Source organism: Rana temporaria, chromosome 4 (assembly GCF_905171775.1).
Source record: "Rana temporaria chromosome 4, aRanTem1.1, whole genome shotgun sequence".
In the NCBI taxonomy this organism is placed as follows: domain Eukaryota; kingdom Metazoa; phylum Chordata; class Amphibia; order Anura; family Ranidae; genus Rana; species Rana temporaria.
This window is the reverse complement of record NC_053492.1, coordinates 454,417,975-454,436,950: the sequence shown is the minus strand read 5'-3', so window position 1 is coordinate 454,436,950 and position 18,976 is coordinate 454,417,975. Positions and strand designations below refer to the sequence as shown.

Here is an 18,976-nt window from a genome sequence, read left to right as displayed (position 1 = left end):
CCGTTCCCTCATACAGACCATGCTGGCTGGATGTTCACAAGCCTTTGGCTCCTTGGAGATGAAGGGCTTGCTCACACCAGTAGCAGCTTCAGAACATAACCAATAGTGTGTGGTAGGATGGAAGCAGTGCCAGTGTGTTGATCACAGCACATTGCACTGTTTCCTTTTTTTTTAACAAACTTTATTGAAATGTTACTGTGACATTCCATTAGGTTCCGGTACAAGGTATGCACCTCGTTGGAACCTGCACCTCGTTTTGCATAGAGCTGCACAATTAATTGTCAAGAATCGTTATTCCTACTGTGGTCAGTGGGAAGAATGTTCCTTACACTTGTGATCATTGGGAGGATGAAGGGCTTGCTCACACCAGTAACAGCAGTAGTCCCATAAAATTTGGATTCCCTTTAGAATGGGCCCATTAAAGTGATTCTAAAGCCTTATGCCCTGTACACACGACCGGGATTCCCAACGGCAAAGGGTCCGTCGGAAATCCTGAGGGGAAAACCCAGAACATGCTCTCTACTTTTTCCCCGCACACACATTCGGTTTTCCCGTCGGGAAAACTCTAATGAGAGCTTTTCCTCGGAAATCCCGACCGTGTGCTCGGCACAGCTTTTTTTGCACGCAAATATGTGGTCTCTTGGCACCAAGGCCCACCCGCTGAGAGGCCACATATTTTGGTGCAGCTGGCTCCAGGTTAAAGGGGTGTCGGAGAATAGGATAAACCCCATCGCTGCAGTTGATCCTCACAGATCTACTCCCCTAGGACTTTCTCTCTGGGGTCGGTCCTCTGCAGATATTTATACCTTTTAGATATGACAGAGGAAGAAGTCATACACGACTCGACCCCTGCAGCGATCAGCCAGAATATTTATAGTAACACAGAACCAGAATCACCATGCAACCTCAAAAAATGAAATAACAGTATACAATAGGCCTACAACCCTATACGCAAAAAAAAGTCATATTACAATAAAAAAGGATTCAACTAATTGTACAGATTTTATTATCATGGCAGGACCCAAAATAAAAAAAGTTGGTATTCTGCACAGCGGTTATGGGTACAGTACGAATATTATATTATATATGTAAAGTGCTGCATAAATTGGCGGCGCTATATGTGTGCCTGTAATAATAATAATATTCATGAATATTGTATATTACAAAAGACAGTACTTAACAGCATTTTCTATTTTTACAGAATTATCCGTAACACAAAACATCTGGTATATATTGGGCATGGAGCATTTGGCAATCTACCGAACCTAAAATACTTGTAAGTTTTTTTTTTTTTTTTAAATGTATAATAATTATTTTAAATTAAACTTGTAATGTGAAAGACATGTGGGGCTACTATAGCGTTCCTCTCCTCCTGAAAACTCAAATTTCTTGGCTCTGCCATTCTGGAGCTCTGGCTTTCATACTTTGAGATGCTGGCAATAACATGCATGACATAATTGATTTAAAACAAAAGGAATTTTCCTCCAGCTTAGTGGAGTTCTGCTAACTTCCGTCAACTTGTGCAAACCACCATATTCACTGACCTAAAGGAAAGATTTCATGACAAAGTGCAAATTCACTTGGAAAGTCAAAAGCACATTTCCTATTAGCAAATCAATCCTAAGTTGTTTTTACTTCACCCTTCACTTAATTGTTTAAAGTGACTCGGTCACACCTAGGCATGTTGGTGCACACAGTGGCCCGGATTCAGAAAGATCAGCGGACCTTTCTGCTGGCGTAATGTATCTCAGATACGTTACGCCGCCGTAACTTTGGGCGCAAGTTCCGTGTGCAGAAAGAACTTGCGCCCTTAGTTACGGCGGCGTAACGTATGTGTGGCGGCGTAAGCCCACCTAATTCAAATGGGGATGTTGGGGGCGTGTGTTAAATAAAAATTTTACTTGACCCCACGTATTTGACGTTTTTTGTGAACGGCGCATGCGGCGTTCGTGAAAAAATCCCAGTGCGCATGCTCGAAATTACTCCGCAAAGCCTCATTGGTATCGAAGTGAATGTAACTTACGCAAAGCCCTATTCGCGAACGACTTACGCAAACAACGTAAAAATTTTCAAAACTCGGAGCGGGAACGACGGCCATACTTAACATAGGATACGCCGCATATACCCCTCATATAGCAGGGGTAACTTTACGCCGGAAAAAGCCTAACGCAAACGACGTAAAAAAAATGCGCCGGGCGGACGTTGGTTTCTGAATCGCCATAAATTTTCCCTGCAAGCTGTCTTTTTTTTGTAACCAATGGCTTGGGGAGCCAATCTGTATGATGAGGCCACAATGTAGTTCACTGGGAACAAGATTAGAGTTTTTTTGGATAAATTCTGGTATCTCTTCCACAGACTTTGGATAGAAGTAACAGGTGCGATAAAATTGTTCTTTGGGTGTTGGTGGCGCCTTCACACCATAACCGTATCAGCAGGGATCTCTAAACTATGGCCCTCCAGCTGTTGTGGAACTCCATGTCCCATGAGGCATTGTAAAACTCTGACATTTACAAACATGACTAGGCATGATGGGAATTGTAGTTCTTGAACAACTGGAGGGCTATAGTATGGAGACCCCTGCTATAGAGGTACTCTTGATGAAAGTAATGCCGCGTACACACGATCATTTTTCGGCATGTAAAAAACAACATTTTTCGGCATGTAGAAAAAACAATGTTTTTTCCAACTTCATCATTAAAACTATGTTGCCTACACACGGTTGTTTAAAAAAAATGCTCTAGCAAAGCGCGGTGACGTACAACACGTACGACGGCACTATAAAGGGGAAGTTCCATTCGGATGACGTCACCCTTTAGCTGATTCCGTGTTAGTAAAAGACGATTTGCGCTTTTCTGTCTGTTACAGCGTGGTGAATATGCTTACTCCATTACAAACGCTAGTTTTACCAGAACGAGCGCTCCCGTCTCATAACTTGCTTTTGAGCATGCACAGGTTTTTAACGTCGTTTTAGCCCACACACGATCATTTTTTACAACCCGAAAAATGACATTGTTTAAAACGTCGTTAAAAAATGCAGCATGTTCGAATTTTTTTTTTTGTCGTTTTTCAGAACCCAGAAAGATATGTGAAGCCCACACATGATCATTTTAAATGACATTGTTTTTAAAACTTCGTTTTTTACATGCCGAAAAATGATCGTGTGTACGCGGCATAAGATTTGGCCTTGCTGTAAAAAATTGCAATGATATGCACCTGTCAAACAGGTCTTTGGCTGTCGGTGGTGCCTTTACACCGTAACCCTATTGAGGTACTCCTGATGAAAGCAAGAATTGGCCCTGCTGTCAAAAATTGCAATACTATGTACCTGTCAAACATGTGTAGAAAAATTGGTCTTTGGGTGTCGGTGGCACCTTCACATCGTAACCCTATAGAGGTACTCTTGATGAAAGCAAGAATTTGCCTTGCTGTCAAACATTGAAATGATATGCACCTGTCAAACAGGTGCAGAAAAATTGGTCTTTGGGTGTTAATTGTGCCCATGAAACCTACATCAAAATATTTCTTCCAGATTTAATCAACACCCACAAAGCTAGGCAGCCTAGAACAGTGTTCCTCAACTCCAGTCCTCAAGGCTCCACAACAGGTCATGTTTTCAGGCTTGCCATTATTTTGCTCAGGTGATTTGATCAGTTTTACTGCCTTAGTAATAACCACAGCCGCTGAAGGAAATCCTGAAAACAGGACCTGTTGGGGTCGCCTTGATGACTGGAGTTGAGAAACACTGGCCTAGAAGTTCTGCAGAGATTTCATATCCCAAAAACACTTAATCAGCGACATCGGCATCAGGGGCTTCATAGCTGCTGGTATTTCAAGACTGAATAATTTTGATACATGTCAGATGGTCCACAGAGTCTGTGGACAGACACATTTTATTATCAGTAACAAAACTTCCAGCAGCACTGAATGCCCTTTCGGAAAGCATGCTGGATGCGGGGCAGCCCAGCAACTCAATTGCATACTGGGCAAGTTCTGGCCAGTGATCTATTCTCATGACCCTGTAAGGCAGTGAATTGTCGCCTGTCTCCATCTCTGTTTTTTCCCCTAGATAATCGTCCACCATGTGATGCAGATGCTGCCGGTGGGATGTGGAAGCTGAAAGCCCTGTGCGGCGAGCACTAAAAGCTTCCAAGCTTCCTTTATCCACGACACTGTAACCTACCAGAGTTGGGAAAAATATTAGATAAACTCCTCTTTATGGTGTCCTCAAGATATTTCATCTTGTGCACTCTCTGTGGGGACAGGATGAGTTCTAAAACTTTCTCCTTGTAATGGTGGTCAAGGAGGGTTGCCAACCAATAGTGATCCTTCTCCTTTACGCCATGTATTCTTTCGCAGGCTTTGAAGCATGAGGGAGCCCATGCACCGCAAATTTGCGGAGACATGAGAAGCAGACTCCGTGGGGTCTTTTAGGATTATAGTATCTGGAATGGCCTCCTCCCAGCCACATACTACTCCAAAGGGTTCTTTGGATAGAAAACCATCTCTTACTGTTTGACATATGTCTTCCTCTTCTTCAGTGCCTCCAAAACTGCCAAAATCTTCCTCCTTCTCCCTCTCCTCTTGTGTGTTCTGTGGCGTAGGAACAATAGTGTCTGCATTAAGTGGACATTAAGAGAAAAGGAAGTCCTCCTCTTCCTCCCACTGCTCTGCCTCAAGTGTCCTGTCCATATTGCCATGCAGAGTCTGCTCCAGCAGGAACACAACAAGGATTGTGTCACTGATGCATGCATTTTCATGGCTCACCGCTCTTGTGGCCTCCTCAAATGGTGACAGTACAGTGCTTGCATCCTTTATGAGTAGCCATTGGCGTGGAGAAAAAAAAGATGAGCCGGCCTGAGCCTGTCGTTGTGCCATACAGAAATATACTGCGTTAAACAGTACGTAACGCACTGATATATACAGCGTTAAACTTGCAGTAATGCACATAAATATACTGCTTTAAATAACACATAACGCACTGAAGTATACTGCGTTAAACTTGCAGTAACGCACTGAAATATACTGCGTTAAATGGCACGTAACGCACTAAAATATACAGCATTAAACTTACAGTAACGCACTGAAATATACAGCGTTAAACTTGCAGTAGCGCATGGAAATATACTGTGTTAAACGCGCATTAACACACAGAAATATACGTATATATTAAATGGCATGTAACGCACTGAAATATATGGCCTTAAACTTGCAGAAATGCACTGAAATATACTGTGTTAAATGGAAGGTAACGCACTGAAATATACTGCGGTAAATGTGCACTAATGCACAGAAATATACTGCATTAAACGGCACGTAATGCACTGAGAAATATACTGTGTTTAATGGTCACTACACTCACACTGACTGAACTATCACTAGATTCACACTAAAGTGACATTGAAGTAAAAATGAATGGTCACTCACTACACTCAAACTGACTGAACTATTACTAGATTCACACTAATGTAAAGATAAATGGTGGTCACACTACACTCTCACTGACTGTACTATAACTAGATTCACACATAACTGATATTCTACACTGACAATAGAATCAGAATAGCACGCTATAGCACACTAAGGCCTCGTACACACGATAGGTTAAACAGAGGACAACGGTCTGATGGACCGTTTTCATTGGTCAAAACCGATCGTGTGTGGGCACCATAGGTTATTTAACCATCGGTTAAAAAAAAGCAAACTTGCTTTAAATTAGCTGATGGATTCCTAACTGATAGGTCAAAACCGATCGTTAGTAGGCACAACATCGGTTAAAAATCCATGCATGCTCAGAATCAAGTCGACGCATGCTTGGAAGCATTGAAGCATTTTTTTCAGCACGTCGTTGTGTTTTACGTCACCGCGTTCTGACACGATCGGTTATTTAACCGATGGTGTGTGGGCGCGACGGACCATCAGCCAGCTTCATCGGTTAACCGATGACAACGGTCCATCAGACCGTTCTCATCGGATGGACTGATCGTGTGTACGCGGCTTAACTGTCTAGTATCTCTCCATTCTGATATCACACTAAAAATGGCCGCTACTGAATGAATACTTTTAAAATTGGGGTCGGAAGCCATGATTGGATAGAGTCATCTGACGGTGCTCTGTGTCCTGATTGCACAAAGCTTTCATTGCTTTAGCCAATCAGGGATTCCAATGCACTGTGTGGCGGCGCAGTGCATTGTGGTCATTCTGCGGGCCGAACAACCGGTCGGACCCCCCAATAAATCAGGTGTTCATCGAATGGGTGAACAGCCAATGTTCGGCCCGAACTCATGCTTGGGCTGAACCATTCGTCCATCCCTAGTGCCCATCAGTGCCGCCTATCTGTGCCACCTATCATTGTCCATAAGTGCAGTCTATCATTGCCCACCAGTGCCACCTATTTTTGCCGCCTATCAGTGCCCATCAGTGCCGCCTATCAGTGCTCAACAGTGCTGCATTTCAGTCCCACCCATTAGTGCTGCATATTAGTGCCTCCTCATTAGTTCCACTCTATCAGTGCAGCCCATAAGTGCCCATCAGTGCAGCCTCATCGGAACACATCAGCCAATGGGACAACCGTGACTCTTGTGCAACATTGCTGAATCGAGAGGGGGCTCAGTTAGGAGGGATGCTGCACACAGAAGGTTTTTGGTATCTTAATCACTTGCTGACCGCGGCACGTCGACAACATGGCAACGTGTAGCCACACCCCCTAACAATAAGAATCACTCCTAAGGAAACACTTAACCCCTTCAGCGCCACCTAGTGGTTAACCCCTTCACTGCCAGTGGCATTTTTACAGTAAGCAGTGCATTTTTATAGCACTGATCGCTGTAAAAATGACAATGGTCCCAAAATGGTGTCAAAAGTGTCCGATGTATACGCCATAAGAATAAAAACCTTCTGACTTCAGAACCACTTCAACAAAAGAGAACTGGTGAAGAGGTGATATTTAATGTGTTTTGTTGAAACACTTTTCACTGCAGAAAAATTTAACCAAATATAATGGACAGAAAACAACAACCACTTTTTATTTCTTGTTTTCTCAAACTTGCATGACTGCCTTGCTTTGGACATTAGGACATAATTAATTTCTTCGATAAATCACATCGGGCTCTGGTTGTCTCTTCTGCAGAGTGTTTTTTTCTGCAATGAGATTACCTTTACCCAGTCACTAATGATCCCCTGTTGCTGTTATTAAGTCACAGAAATACACAGATGCTAAAATAAGAAGCTTTCTGACACCTGCAAAAGCCTTTAAAAGGCTGTCAGGGACAGCAGACTCTAATGACGGAAAAAAAAACACCTGTCATGTCAGGAATGGTGTTTAGCAGAAGGAAAATCATAGTTAACCTTATTTTTCATAATTTTTTTTATGCACATTCATTTGGTCTACGACTTTTCAAAGATCATCCTACATGGTTTGTCAAGGCGTTAATGGAAACGTTACTTTCAAACCTCCCATATACCACACTCTTCTCCTTATAGAGACCCTCTTATAAACCAGCTGCTGACAAGGCCTGTGCTTGCTATCACACTGGGAAAATGATATTAAAGGTCCAACTCACTGCTAGTCTAGTCACATTCCGCGGATCGAAGTTGTTGAGCAGGGGGGGGGGTCCGCGGATCAAAGTTGTTGAGCGGGGGGGGTCCGCGAATTCGCGGGACAATTGCACTGCTCGCGAGACCGCGGGATTTACCGCGAATCGCGGAACATTCCCGCAAAATCCGGGACGGTTGGGAGGTATGCATTCCTGTCAATCAAGCCCCGATAAAGGGGGTGTTCTTAGTAGTGGTGTGGCACTTCGATTCCCATATTTGTTACATTATACTGCAAGCCAAAGAAACCTGTGTCTAGTGGGAGTAGAAAAAGTCCTGGTGTCAGTGGGAGGAATAGTGCCCCATCGTTGGTGGCAGTGGGAGGAATAGCGCCCCATTGTTGGTGTCAGTGGGAGTAATTGTTCCCCATCAATGGTGTCATTGGGAGTAATAGTGTTGGTGTTAGTGGCAGGAGTTATGCCTCACTCTTTGTTGTTGTCAGTGAATGGAAAAGTGCCAGAAAAAGGCAAGAAAAAGTCTGATTCTGGTGCCTGGACTACAGTTTGGAGACCAATGCTATAGAGCAACCATTCTCAACTTTTTTACCCTAAAGGAATGCTTAAAATGACTGAGGTTTTGGGGAACTGCTGATCAAATAAATTCATCAGGGGCCAGTGGGAAAATGACCCTTACATAGATGGTAACAGATAAATAGACAGCCAAATAGATCATTGGCATCATTCCGCTGGCTCTAGCAAAGGTCAATAGACATTGAACTAAGCAGGCACCATCTGGTAAGCGGTCAGTCAGCCACAGCTCAAGGAACTCCTATCAACTTCTGGAGGAACCTTAAGCCTCGTACACACAACCAAGGAACTCGACGGGCGAAACACATCATTTTCCTCGTTGAGTTCCTTGTTAGGCTGTCGAGGAACTCGACAAGGCAAGTTTCTCCATTCCCGTCGAGGAAAAAGAAGACATGCTCTCTTTTTGGCTCGACGGGATCCTTGACAGTTTCCTCATCGAAAAATGTACACACGACCGGTTTCCTCTGCAAAAAAAAATCCCAGCAAGTTTCTTGCTGGTTTTTGCCGAGAAACTCGGTCGTGTGTACGAGGCCTTAGAATTCCATGGAGCCCTAGTTGAGAATGGCTGCTATAGAGTGTCCTAGCCAAGTCTCCTGGGGCTGCTGATGTCACATTCAAGGTGGAGGTGCCCAGCATCAGTCTGTTTTGATGCACCTGCAATGTATTTAGCTGATTTAGGCTGGGTTCACATATGCTGTGGCCGTGGGTCACAGCAGGGGGTCCTAAGCATTCCTTCTCACCAATTTTGGTGTGAAACAGGTCCAAATTGTTGCCCTAATCAGAATCAATGACGCACAGGGCATTATTTAAATGTGGACCGCGGCTGCCTCAGAGCTGTGTGAATCGGCTCCATTAAGAGCCGGTCACAGTCTCCAGTCATGCGAATTGAATGCAGGAATTTGCATATGTGTGAACCTAGCCTCAAAGTGAAAGTTCAATTGGCCTTTAGCAATGGAGAACTGATGAAGAGATCAGAGGTGATATATAATCTGTATTGAAACACCTTTCTCTGTAGGAAAATGTAACCAAAGAGCAAAATGGCCATAAAATAACCATCTCTGTACATTTCTTTTTTCTCAAGCTTGCATGGCTGCGTTTGCTTTGTTTTTTTTTTTTTTTTTTTTTTTTTTTTTTTCCACTTCAGACTCCGCTCACACTTGACAGCGAGACTTGCTCACGGTTAGACCGCCCTTAACGTCTCTCTAGTGGCTTCGCATCATGCGTGGGTTTTTTTTTTTTTTAAACAGTTGCAAATTTGTCATTTTTTGAACCTTTAGTTATACTTTTTACGTTTAACAAGTCTAACTACTTACTTAATACGCTGACTTGACTAGCCCCTTTTTTTTTTTTTTTTCCCCCCTTCTTTCTTCCCCCTTTTTTTTTTTTTCCCAGACCCCCTCCCACCCCCCCCCCCGCCCCGGATCTGTGTGCCTTGCAATCTTCTTTTTGTTTTCTCACTTATCCACTTCTGTCATTCCTTGAACAAATTTTTCCGAAAATTTAAAAACTTTCCATTTTTCCCACACCTCATTATATCTATCCACTCCTCCTGTCTCTCCACAGGCCAGGTACTCCATCTCTTCTATGTATTCCACCCTTTCTATCAATTCTTTAATTGATGGCCTTTTTGGGTGTAGCCAGTTTTTTGGGATCAGGGCCTTTGCTGCATTTAGCAGCACTGGAACCAAAGTTATTGCGTATTGTTTTTTTGTTTTTTCAGTTCCATGAAATAGACAGGTCAGTGGGCTACACGGGATCCTCTCCCCTGTTATTTTTTCGATATATTCCAGGACTTCTTTCCAATATTCCTGTATTCTCGGGCAGTCCCACCATATGTGCATAGTTGTTCCTTTTTGCTTACAATTCCTCCAACAAAGCTCTGAGTTTTTTGGATGGATTTTATTCATTCTTGATGGGGTCAGGTGCCATCGAACCATACACTTATAGTTTGCTTCTATGGAAGTTATATCTGAGGCATAATTATAGATTGCACCTATCATTTGTGATTTGTCAATCCTTTTACCCAAATCGCTTTCCCATTTTTCTAGACAGGGCAGTGTTTCCTGGGTCTCGAGCTCCGTTAATATTCCATATGCTTTTGATATACCATGTGTCAGTGGCCCATCTATATTGCATATTTTTTCTATTGGGTTTAATGTTTTTTCTTCCCGAATCGGTTGTGGTAGTGTGCTCACAAAGTGATTTAACTGTAAATACTCCCATTCACTCATCCGTTGATCCCCTTCTCCCACTATTATATCCTGTCTTGCTTTTATTTTTCCCCGTGTGACAATATCTTTTAATTTTTTCTCACCCAATTGCTTTCCGAAACGTGTTCCATTGCCTGGTGGGAAGAAATTTGTGCCTGCTAATGGGATTAATGGAGAGTTATACTCCCATTTTTCCCGTCTAAATAAAGTGTCCCATATTTTAAAAACATTCTTTGTTATACTATGTGTGTTTGTGCCCAATTTCCTCGTCTTAGGTGGTATCCAAATGTTTCTGTTTAGTTGTGCATTACTTATTTTATCTTCCATACGTGCCCATTTTTTTTTGGTATGTGTGTTTGTCCATTCTACTAACCTAGCTAAATTAACGGCAAAATAATATCTTTTTATGTCGGGGAGCCCCAACCCGCCTCCTTTTTTTTTCAAGCTCAACTGTGTATAGCTTATTCTGGCCTTTTTACCTGCCCATATATATTTCAAGATTATTGTTTTAATTACCTTAAAGAAGCTTTGCGGTATCTTTATTGGGAGCATTTGAAGTTTATATGTTATCTTCGGTAGTATCATCATTTTAAACGCATTTATCTTACCTATCCAGGAGATGTGTTTTCTTGCGAGATTTTTCAAGTCTTGGTTAATGTCATTAATTAAGGGGATAAAGTTGGCTATGTAGAGTTTTTCAACTGTTGGTGTGATCTTTATTCCTAAATATGTAATAGCTGCCTTTTCCCATGTAAATGGGAAATCCTTCTGAAGCTCTTCTGCTTCTTTTTTTTCTATCCCCACATTTAGGATTACTGTTTTTATCGGGTTTATTTTAAAGTTGGAAAGTTCACCGTATCTTTTTATTTCCTTTATAACGTTAGGGAGGGAAACTCTAGGTTTAGTCAGATATAGGAGTATGTCGTCTGCGTACGCCGCCACCTTATGTTCATCGTCTCCCACTCTCACCCCCCCTATGTCCGGGTTTTCCCGGATTTTTGCTAACAGTGGTTCCAGTGCTATTACATATAGGAGGGGTGAGAGCGGGCACCCCTGTCTGGTTCCATTTTTCATTTCGAACGCAGACGACATACTCCCATTGACCTTCACCCTTGCCGTCGGGTGGCTATATAGGTTTTTTACCCATTTCAAAAACCTTGGTCCCAGACCTATATTTTGTAAAGTTTCCATCATAAACCCCCAGTCGACTCTGTCAAATGCTTTTTCAGCATCTAAAGACATGAGTACGACTGGGGGTTTCTTTTTTGGATCCTGTTGTAGTAGCAGCAGGGTCCTTATGCTATTATCTCTCCCTTCTCTGCCTGTTACAAAGCCTGCCTGATCTATATTTATTAATTCCGGCATTAAACTTTTTATCCTAGTTGCTAGTATTTTCGCATAAACCTTCAGGTCTGCATTTAACAATGCTATTGGTCGATAGTTAGAACACAACGTTCCATCTTTTCCTGTTTTAGGGATTATAGAGATACTTGCTAGCAGCGATTCTTTTCTTATTTCCTCTTCCTCTCCTATTTTATTGAAGTAATTACACATCTCTGGGACCAAAAGTTCTCTAAATTTTTTATAATATTTAATCGGCAAGCCGTCGGGGCCTGGACTCTTACCACCCGGTGTTTCCTGGAGGGCTCTATAAATCTCCTCCTGAGTTATAGAGGCATCCAGGGATTCCCTGTCGTTTTGAGTTATTTTAGGTAAGTTCACTTCTTTTAGGTATTCCTTGATTTTCCTTATTCTAATGTTTTGTTGCTCTTGAGTTTCGTTGATTCTTATTGAATATAATGTACTATAATAAGTCTGAAAAGCTTCCGCAATTTCAGATGTCTTGTATTTCATAAGGCCGTCTTGGTTTTTTATTTTTTCTATGTAATTTTTTTTTTTTTTTCCCTTGATATTCTGGCTAGATATTTCCCTGGTTTGTTCCCCCATTTATACCTCTCTTTTCTGACATTTTTGAATATCTGCTGCGTTTGCTTTGGACCCTAAAACATAATTAGTTTGTTCGATCAATCACATGGAGCTCTGGTTGTCACTTCTGCACTTTGTTGCTTTTTGGATTTTCAGTGAGATTATCTTTGCCCAGTCTCTAAAGATCCCCTGTTGTTGTAATCTGTCATTAAGTCATAGAAATACATGGATGCTAAATTAAGAAGCTTTCTGACTACTGCAAAAGCATCCAGAAGGCTGTCAGGGACAGCAAACTCCAATGACGACAAAAAAAGGACATCTGTCACTCCTTAAGTCAGGAAAGGCTTTTAGCAGTTCAATTTTTTTTATATTTAACCATATTTATTTTATAATTCCCTAGCACTACTACAGCACTACTATAGTTCCCCCTCCCTCTTTGTGCCATGTCTGAGCCCTCTCCTCTTCTGGGAAAGTTGAATTACTCTGTACTGATCCATCTTCTCTGCTTCCCCCCCACCTTCTGATGGGGGAGGACTAAAGGAGAATATTATAAAGCAGCCATTCTCAACCAGGGTTCTGTGGCACCCTAGGGTTCCTCCAGAGTGTGCTAGGGGTTCCCGGAGCTCTGGCTGATTAACCTCACTGGCTTGACCTGCATGCGTCCACGCCATCTTGTCCCATAGGCAGTTTCAAGAGGATGACACGGTAAACAGTCAGATCCTCATAGTAAGGCTTGGCCCGCACATGTCTACGACACCTTGCCATTCAGGAAGTGATCTTAGGTTTGCACACATGATACGGAAATTTTTGTATATAAACGCAATAACACCCCAGATGATGTCTTTGTGGACGAAACGCGGCAGGGCGAGCCTTGCTGATGCCAATGCGTTAAACATACTGCTATTTGTATACTCCTACTTCTTTTAATAAATTATTTTTTTACACCTATGGGTTTACACTACAGTATGTGGAGCATTTTTTTCATTTTTGGTTATACGGTGTGAATTGTGTCCACCTTTTGCTTGAAACTACCAGACTATCGGGTTTCTATCACTTCAATCCATCCGAGTGACTCAGGGATCATCCCCCATTCTGGCCAGAAGTTAAAGGCGCAGAGGTTCCATCTTATTGGTGTTTATACACCTCAAGCTTTGGTGACTCATTGGGCATATGCCTTACAGAGTCCATAAGTTCTGGTAAGCCTTCTCAAAGTTGGTGGGGGCTGCCTTCTACTGTATATTCACATAGGGCCAGATTCACAAACTAGATACGACGGCGTATCTACTGATACGCTGTCGTATCTCTGTTTCTAACTATGCGACTGATTCATAGAATCAGTTACGCATAGCTACCCCTAAGATCCAACAGGTGTAATTGAATTACACTGTCGGATCTTAAGGATGCAATTCTAGGCCGGCCGCTAGGTGGCGAGGCCATTGCGGCCTGCGTAGAATATGCAAATGAAGACTTACGGCGATCCCCGAACGTCCCGAACTGCCCGTCGATCTAAATTTACGTCGTTTCCGTCGAGTTACGCCACGTAAAACCAGGGCTGAGCCCTAGTTGTCTTAAGCCATGGTAAGTATGGCCGTCGTTCCCGCGTCGAAATTTAAACATCAACGTCGTTTGCGTAAGACGTCCGTGAATGGCGCTGGACGCCATTTACGTTAACGTCTAGGCAAATGACGTCGGTGCGACGTCAGTTAGCGCAATGCACGTCGGGTAATTTACCCGACGGAGCATGCGCAGTACGGGAGCGCGCCTAATTTAAATGGGACTCGCCCCATTCGATTGGGCCCGCCTTGCGCCGGACGGATTTAAGTTACACCGCTGCAAATTTCCAGGTAAGTGCTTTGTGGATCGGGCACTTAGGCAGAAAATTTGCGGCGGTGTAACTTAAATCAGAAAAGTTACGTTGTGCCCGCTGGCTGTGAATGTGGCCCATAATTCCTAGGATTTACTAATGCCATAAGGACTAAACATCCTTGTCTGGATCAATTTATTTTTCACTTTGTGGACTGTTTTTTTTGTCACTCTAAAGTCTCATGATTTTTATATGGACACATTCATATTCATCACATTTTTTACAAGGTTAATGTTCATGCATTATTAATGTTAATTGATGTCACCTTATAAGAATATGAGTCTTTTTGTTATATTGTTTATTGTCACTTATATTGTCTTGTAGCCATACAGAGACTTTTTCACATAAGCGCTGCAATTTTTTTTATAATTAACCTCACTGGGTGCCTGCAATAGTTCAGGACTATTCTGACTCCGATTGTTGTGAAGCGATTATCCCTTGTAAAACCTCTACGTATGTCTGGTCTGTATAAGGAGATATAATCACTGAGGACAATCCTCATCAGATAGCTTAAACTCAACAAGTACCGATTCTATTCGTAAAGGTGCTTTTATTCTGAACATCGGGTTACAGCAGATGACAGGATACAACAGATGAATAGGTTGTGGTAATTATGCGGTCAAAAGATGATATTGTCTGTAGCTTACTATGCAGAATACATGTGCCCTGTCACATGTGGCCTGTTAGCTTCAGCCATTACACAGGAAGAAGGGGTGGAGCATTACATACAAAGGAAGTGTGTCATACATGAGAGAAAAGAACATGGAAAAACAGGTGCATTACCACAAAATGTCTTCTAGATGGCAGCATGTGAACTAAACATAACGTCCATAGAAAATAGTTCAGAAAAAAATCTATATAACAAATTCTATGCCCTATTGGGGCGACACAAGGACCAATGCCACTTGGAAAAGCCAGCGGCACAATACCGATTATCTTTTTAGCTGTCTGTAAGGGTGGCAACACTGTAAGGGTTGAATTCTTCCTACTGACAACCAATAGAAATGTTGCAATTTTAGCAATTGACTTCAATAATTCCGTTTTAGTAAGGGTTTCCTGAGATTTGAAAATAATTTTTGGGGTTTCATTGGGGTAAAAAGGTTGAGAAAGGTTGATGTAGAGTGTCACTAGCAATGTGCCATTGAAATTGCTTAGGTAATTATGTTTCCTAGCACAGCCACAGTTCCCCCTCCCTCCTTGTATGCCATAGCCCCTTATAGGAGTGTTACTTGAGTGACAGCCCTAAGTGTTCTGTGGCCAGGGCATTTGGAGATCTACACAAGGAGGCTTTGCAGGTAAATAGTAGACATGTGCACACTGAAATATTTTGTTTCGGAATTTTGTTTTCGTCTGAAAAATACATTTCTTTAGTTACTCCCGAAATTCGTTTTTTTTTATTTTGTTTCGTTGAAAAAATGCATTCGTCTGAAAATCCAAATTAATTAAGGTCAAATCTGTCAACGGAAGGCTTATGGTGTCGGTTGAATGTTCTAAGAAGATTCAATGAAGCAGCTAAATTGTACGACGCCGCAATCGTACATTTCCTGTCTAATGCCCCGCCCCCAAGCTATAGTAGAATTCTAATGTTGTATGACTAGTAATAGTAATATTTATTAATTATTATTACTAATCAACCAACATTAGAATTCTTTTATAGCTTATGGGCGGAGCATTTGACCATAAATGTCCGCTTGTGGTGACGTATGTTTTCAGCTGCTTCGTTGAATCTTCATGTCTCTATAATGTCAAATATTTTCTCTCTATGTCGAATAATCTTGGGCTAATAGAGTTAGGTTAGGCACATTCAACCGCAGATTCGATAGACACAGATCACTATTGTCACCGTCATGTCGAATCTTCTATCTATATTGAACTGTTGTCGCAATGAAGCAAAAATAAAGCATTTTTTATGTTGGATCTTTCAGATTTCAGATTCTGCTCGTTCGTTATTGTTTGTTAAAACGAACGCAAAAATCCCTGAAATTTGGACGAAAATGCATTCGGATGAAAATGAATGCACATGTCTAGTAAATAGCCTGCATAAAATACATTAATTGCACCTAAAACCCTACAAAAATATTGTTATTAAAAGGAATGATCTGGAAATACAGACCTGTATTCTTTATGACTGGCCCCAGCACTTTGGCTAAGACATGAGTACAGAAATCAGAATATGCCAGTGAGTGCAAGACACTGCCCGGCCGTAGAGAGGTCTTTGGCTTTGCATTTGCCTTTTCACTATCTCTACCATTTTTAAGGCATTTTTACATTGGTGATTTGGACTATTATATGAGGTCCTCAACATACTAATTATCACCAAATAAAGATAATTTAAGATATAAAGTATCAATGAAGGCACATATATGGACTGCCCTGAACTTTTACCACCAAACCTTTATCTATTTAGATATTGTTTCTGTGTAATGGAAAATACAATTTAGTTGACCACCCTATATGTGGTCATTATGCAATTATTCTTTAGTTTCCTATCTGATCTAAAAGTCCAGCAAAGGCACAAAACTTCCAATGACTATTTCTGGCTACCCAAAATTGACCACATGAATAAAGCTGGCCATACACTAGTAGATATTTGAGAGCCCCACCTTCACATTCAGTATTAGAGCCTTGCAAATACTTGTGGCCAGCCCTCCCAGAAGAGTTGAAGCTGTTATGGCTGCAAATGATGGGCTAACTCAATATTGAACTTTACTGACTGAAGCCCTGTACACACGGGCCAGAATCTCGTTAGGAAAAATTTTTCGTTTTTCCTGACGAGATTCTTGGCAAGAATCTCTTGCCGTCCGAGTGTACAGCCTCTCCTTTCAAAAGAACCGCAGTTCTTTTGAAAGGCAAGAACATGGTGACATCATCACGTACGACGAGCATGCGCTCGTCACATTCAATGCCATTGCCGCCATCTTGCTGCACCCTACTTATGCCTAGGAAGCTATCGCGTCATTTCGAACATTTGCGGGTTTCCATGGCGACAGGTAAGTATACACACTCTCTGGTTTCTCGGCAGGAAAACTGCAGAGAATCTCACAACGAGAAAATAGAGAACATGTTCTCTATTTTTCTCGTCTAGATTCTGGGCAGTTTTCTTGTCAAGAAACCTGAAAGCCTCGTACACACGCTCGGTATACTCATCAAGAAAGCTCTGCCAGCAGTTTTCTTGCTGGTTCTTGCCGAGTATACCGAGCGTGTATACGAGGCTTGAGACTGGGATGCCATTAAAGTTCATGTGCGTGTAAAGGCATGTGTCCCAATACGTTTGACAATATAATGTATCTTTATCCCCACATAATATACTTTGAAAGAAATCTTGAATATCTCAAAATTTAAGATCCCTCATTTCTTATATAATCCCAGCGGTGGAAATCTCAAAAGCCCACTCTTGGAAAAACCCCAAGATACATTTTGGGCTACCCAAAAAATAAAATCTCCTGAATCACTACACTTAAAAAAAATATCTAGTATGATAGCTAACAGACAAACTTCCTTTAAGAGAACATTGAATCCCTGGATCATATATACGGTATATCTAAATAATATGAATATAAATATAATCTCCAAAGAAGTTCCAAACTTCGTCCAGTCCTACATAATTATAGCATTTCCTCCATCCTCTCTCCATAGGTTTATTCTATGCCCTTATTCTTGTTCTGATCCCTCTCCTATCTCACAATTACTCTGTCATGTTCTTAAACCAACCTATCACTCCAAAGGTAATTACAGTGAAACTTGTTAACAGCTACATGGCCTGCTATAGAGATCCAATTTGACGATATAATGAATATCAACCTCGATATCCCCCGTTATGTATAGTTATGTTGCTGTTTTAACAATGTTCTTACCAAAATAACCAAGGTATTTGAAAACTCTTTATTTTAATACAACAGAATGTAACATATTGAATTAAATTGCACAATGATACGTCAACAGTCTTGTTCAGGAGAAAATAACTATTATAAGATAAAAATCAGAAGGTACAAAAGCTACGTACACCCACACTATGAGTACTATTATAAGATGTAAATAATAATATTCAAAAAACGTATTAAATAAATATATTGGAAAAGAAAAAAAAAAGTTAAATAATTTCTTGCTGCTGGAAGCAAATTAACAAAATCTATAGCAGATATAAGCAAAAGTATAAAACCTAACATAAAAAAAAATGGCTTCAGTTAAAATCAGATTTTCACATACTGCTGACTATCTTGGAAACTCAATTAAATCTGGAATATCCCTTTAAATAAAAATACAGTAGGCGCATAAAAACATTTTGTTTTTTCATGGAGGTAGCATTTTGCACTTGGAAACCTAATACATATACATACTACAGCCAATGTTAAACTATTAATCCATCAAAAGATATCAAGCTTGAGTGGCTTGAAATGTAATTAGTAGGACCCTGAAATTGATTTATATTACCTGTACTGCCTATGTATTGCTTTGTTTGATAAATGGCTTGATGCTTCAGCGCATTTATGAAAGCGTAGAAAACACCATTTAAAAATATTATTATATTCTGATAATAAAATGGAGATGACCTCATACTAAGACAACGGCACACATTCATTTACACAACACGCAGTTTCGAAAATAATAATTTATTAAGTAATATTATGTACTGGATGATCATTTCGATGTTCTTAACTGGATGAAAATGTGATTTCTATAACCATATAGATATAAATGGTATAATCTAAAAATAAAAATCTAAATATTATGGAATCATATATTTCCAATACGAATTTGTTGGTGCTCTCTCGAGACTAAAGTGGTTGTAAAGTCAGAAGGTTTTTCTTATCGTAAAGTGGTTGTAAACCCTTGATTAAGAAATAAAATAAAAAAAACCT

At 41.1% G+C, this 18,976-nt stretch overlaps 1 protein-coding gene across 2 annotated transcripts in view; it reads left to right on the top strand.

Annotated features, from left to right (window-relative positions):
* LHCGR (luteinizing hormone/choriogonadotropin receptor) overlaps positions 1–18,976 on the top strand; it is a 230,749-nt gene that overhangs the window by 104,571 nt on the left and 107,202 nt on the right. For both annotated transcript variants that reach the window (XM_040351597.1, XM_040351598.1), the window contains exon 4: positions 1,202–1,276. In XM_040351597.1, coding sequence (XP_040207531.1) covers positions 1,202–1,276 — 75 coding nt within the window. The remainder of the gene's footprint in view (positions 1–1,201; positions 1,277–18,976) is intronic.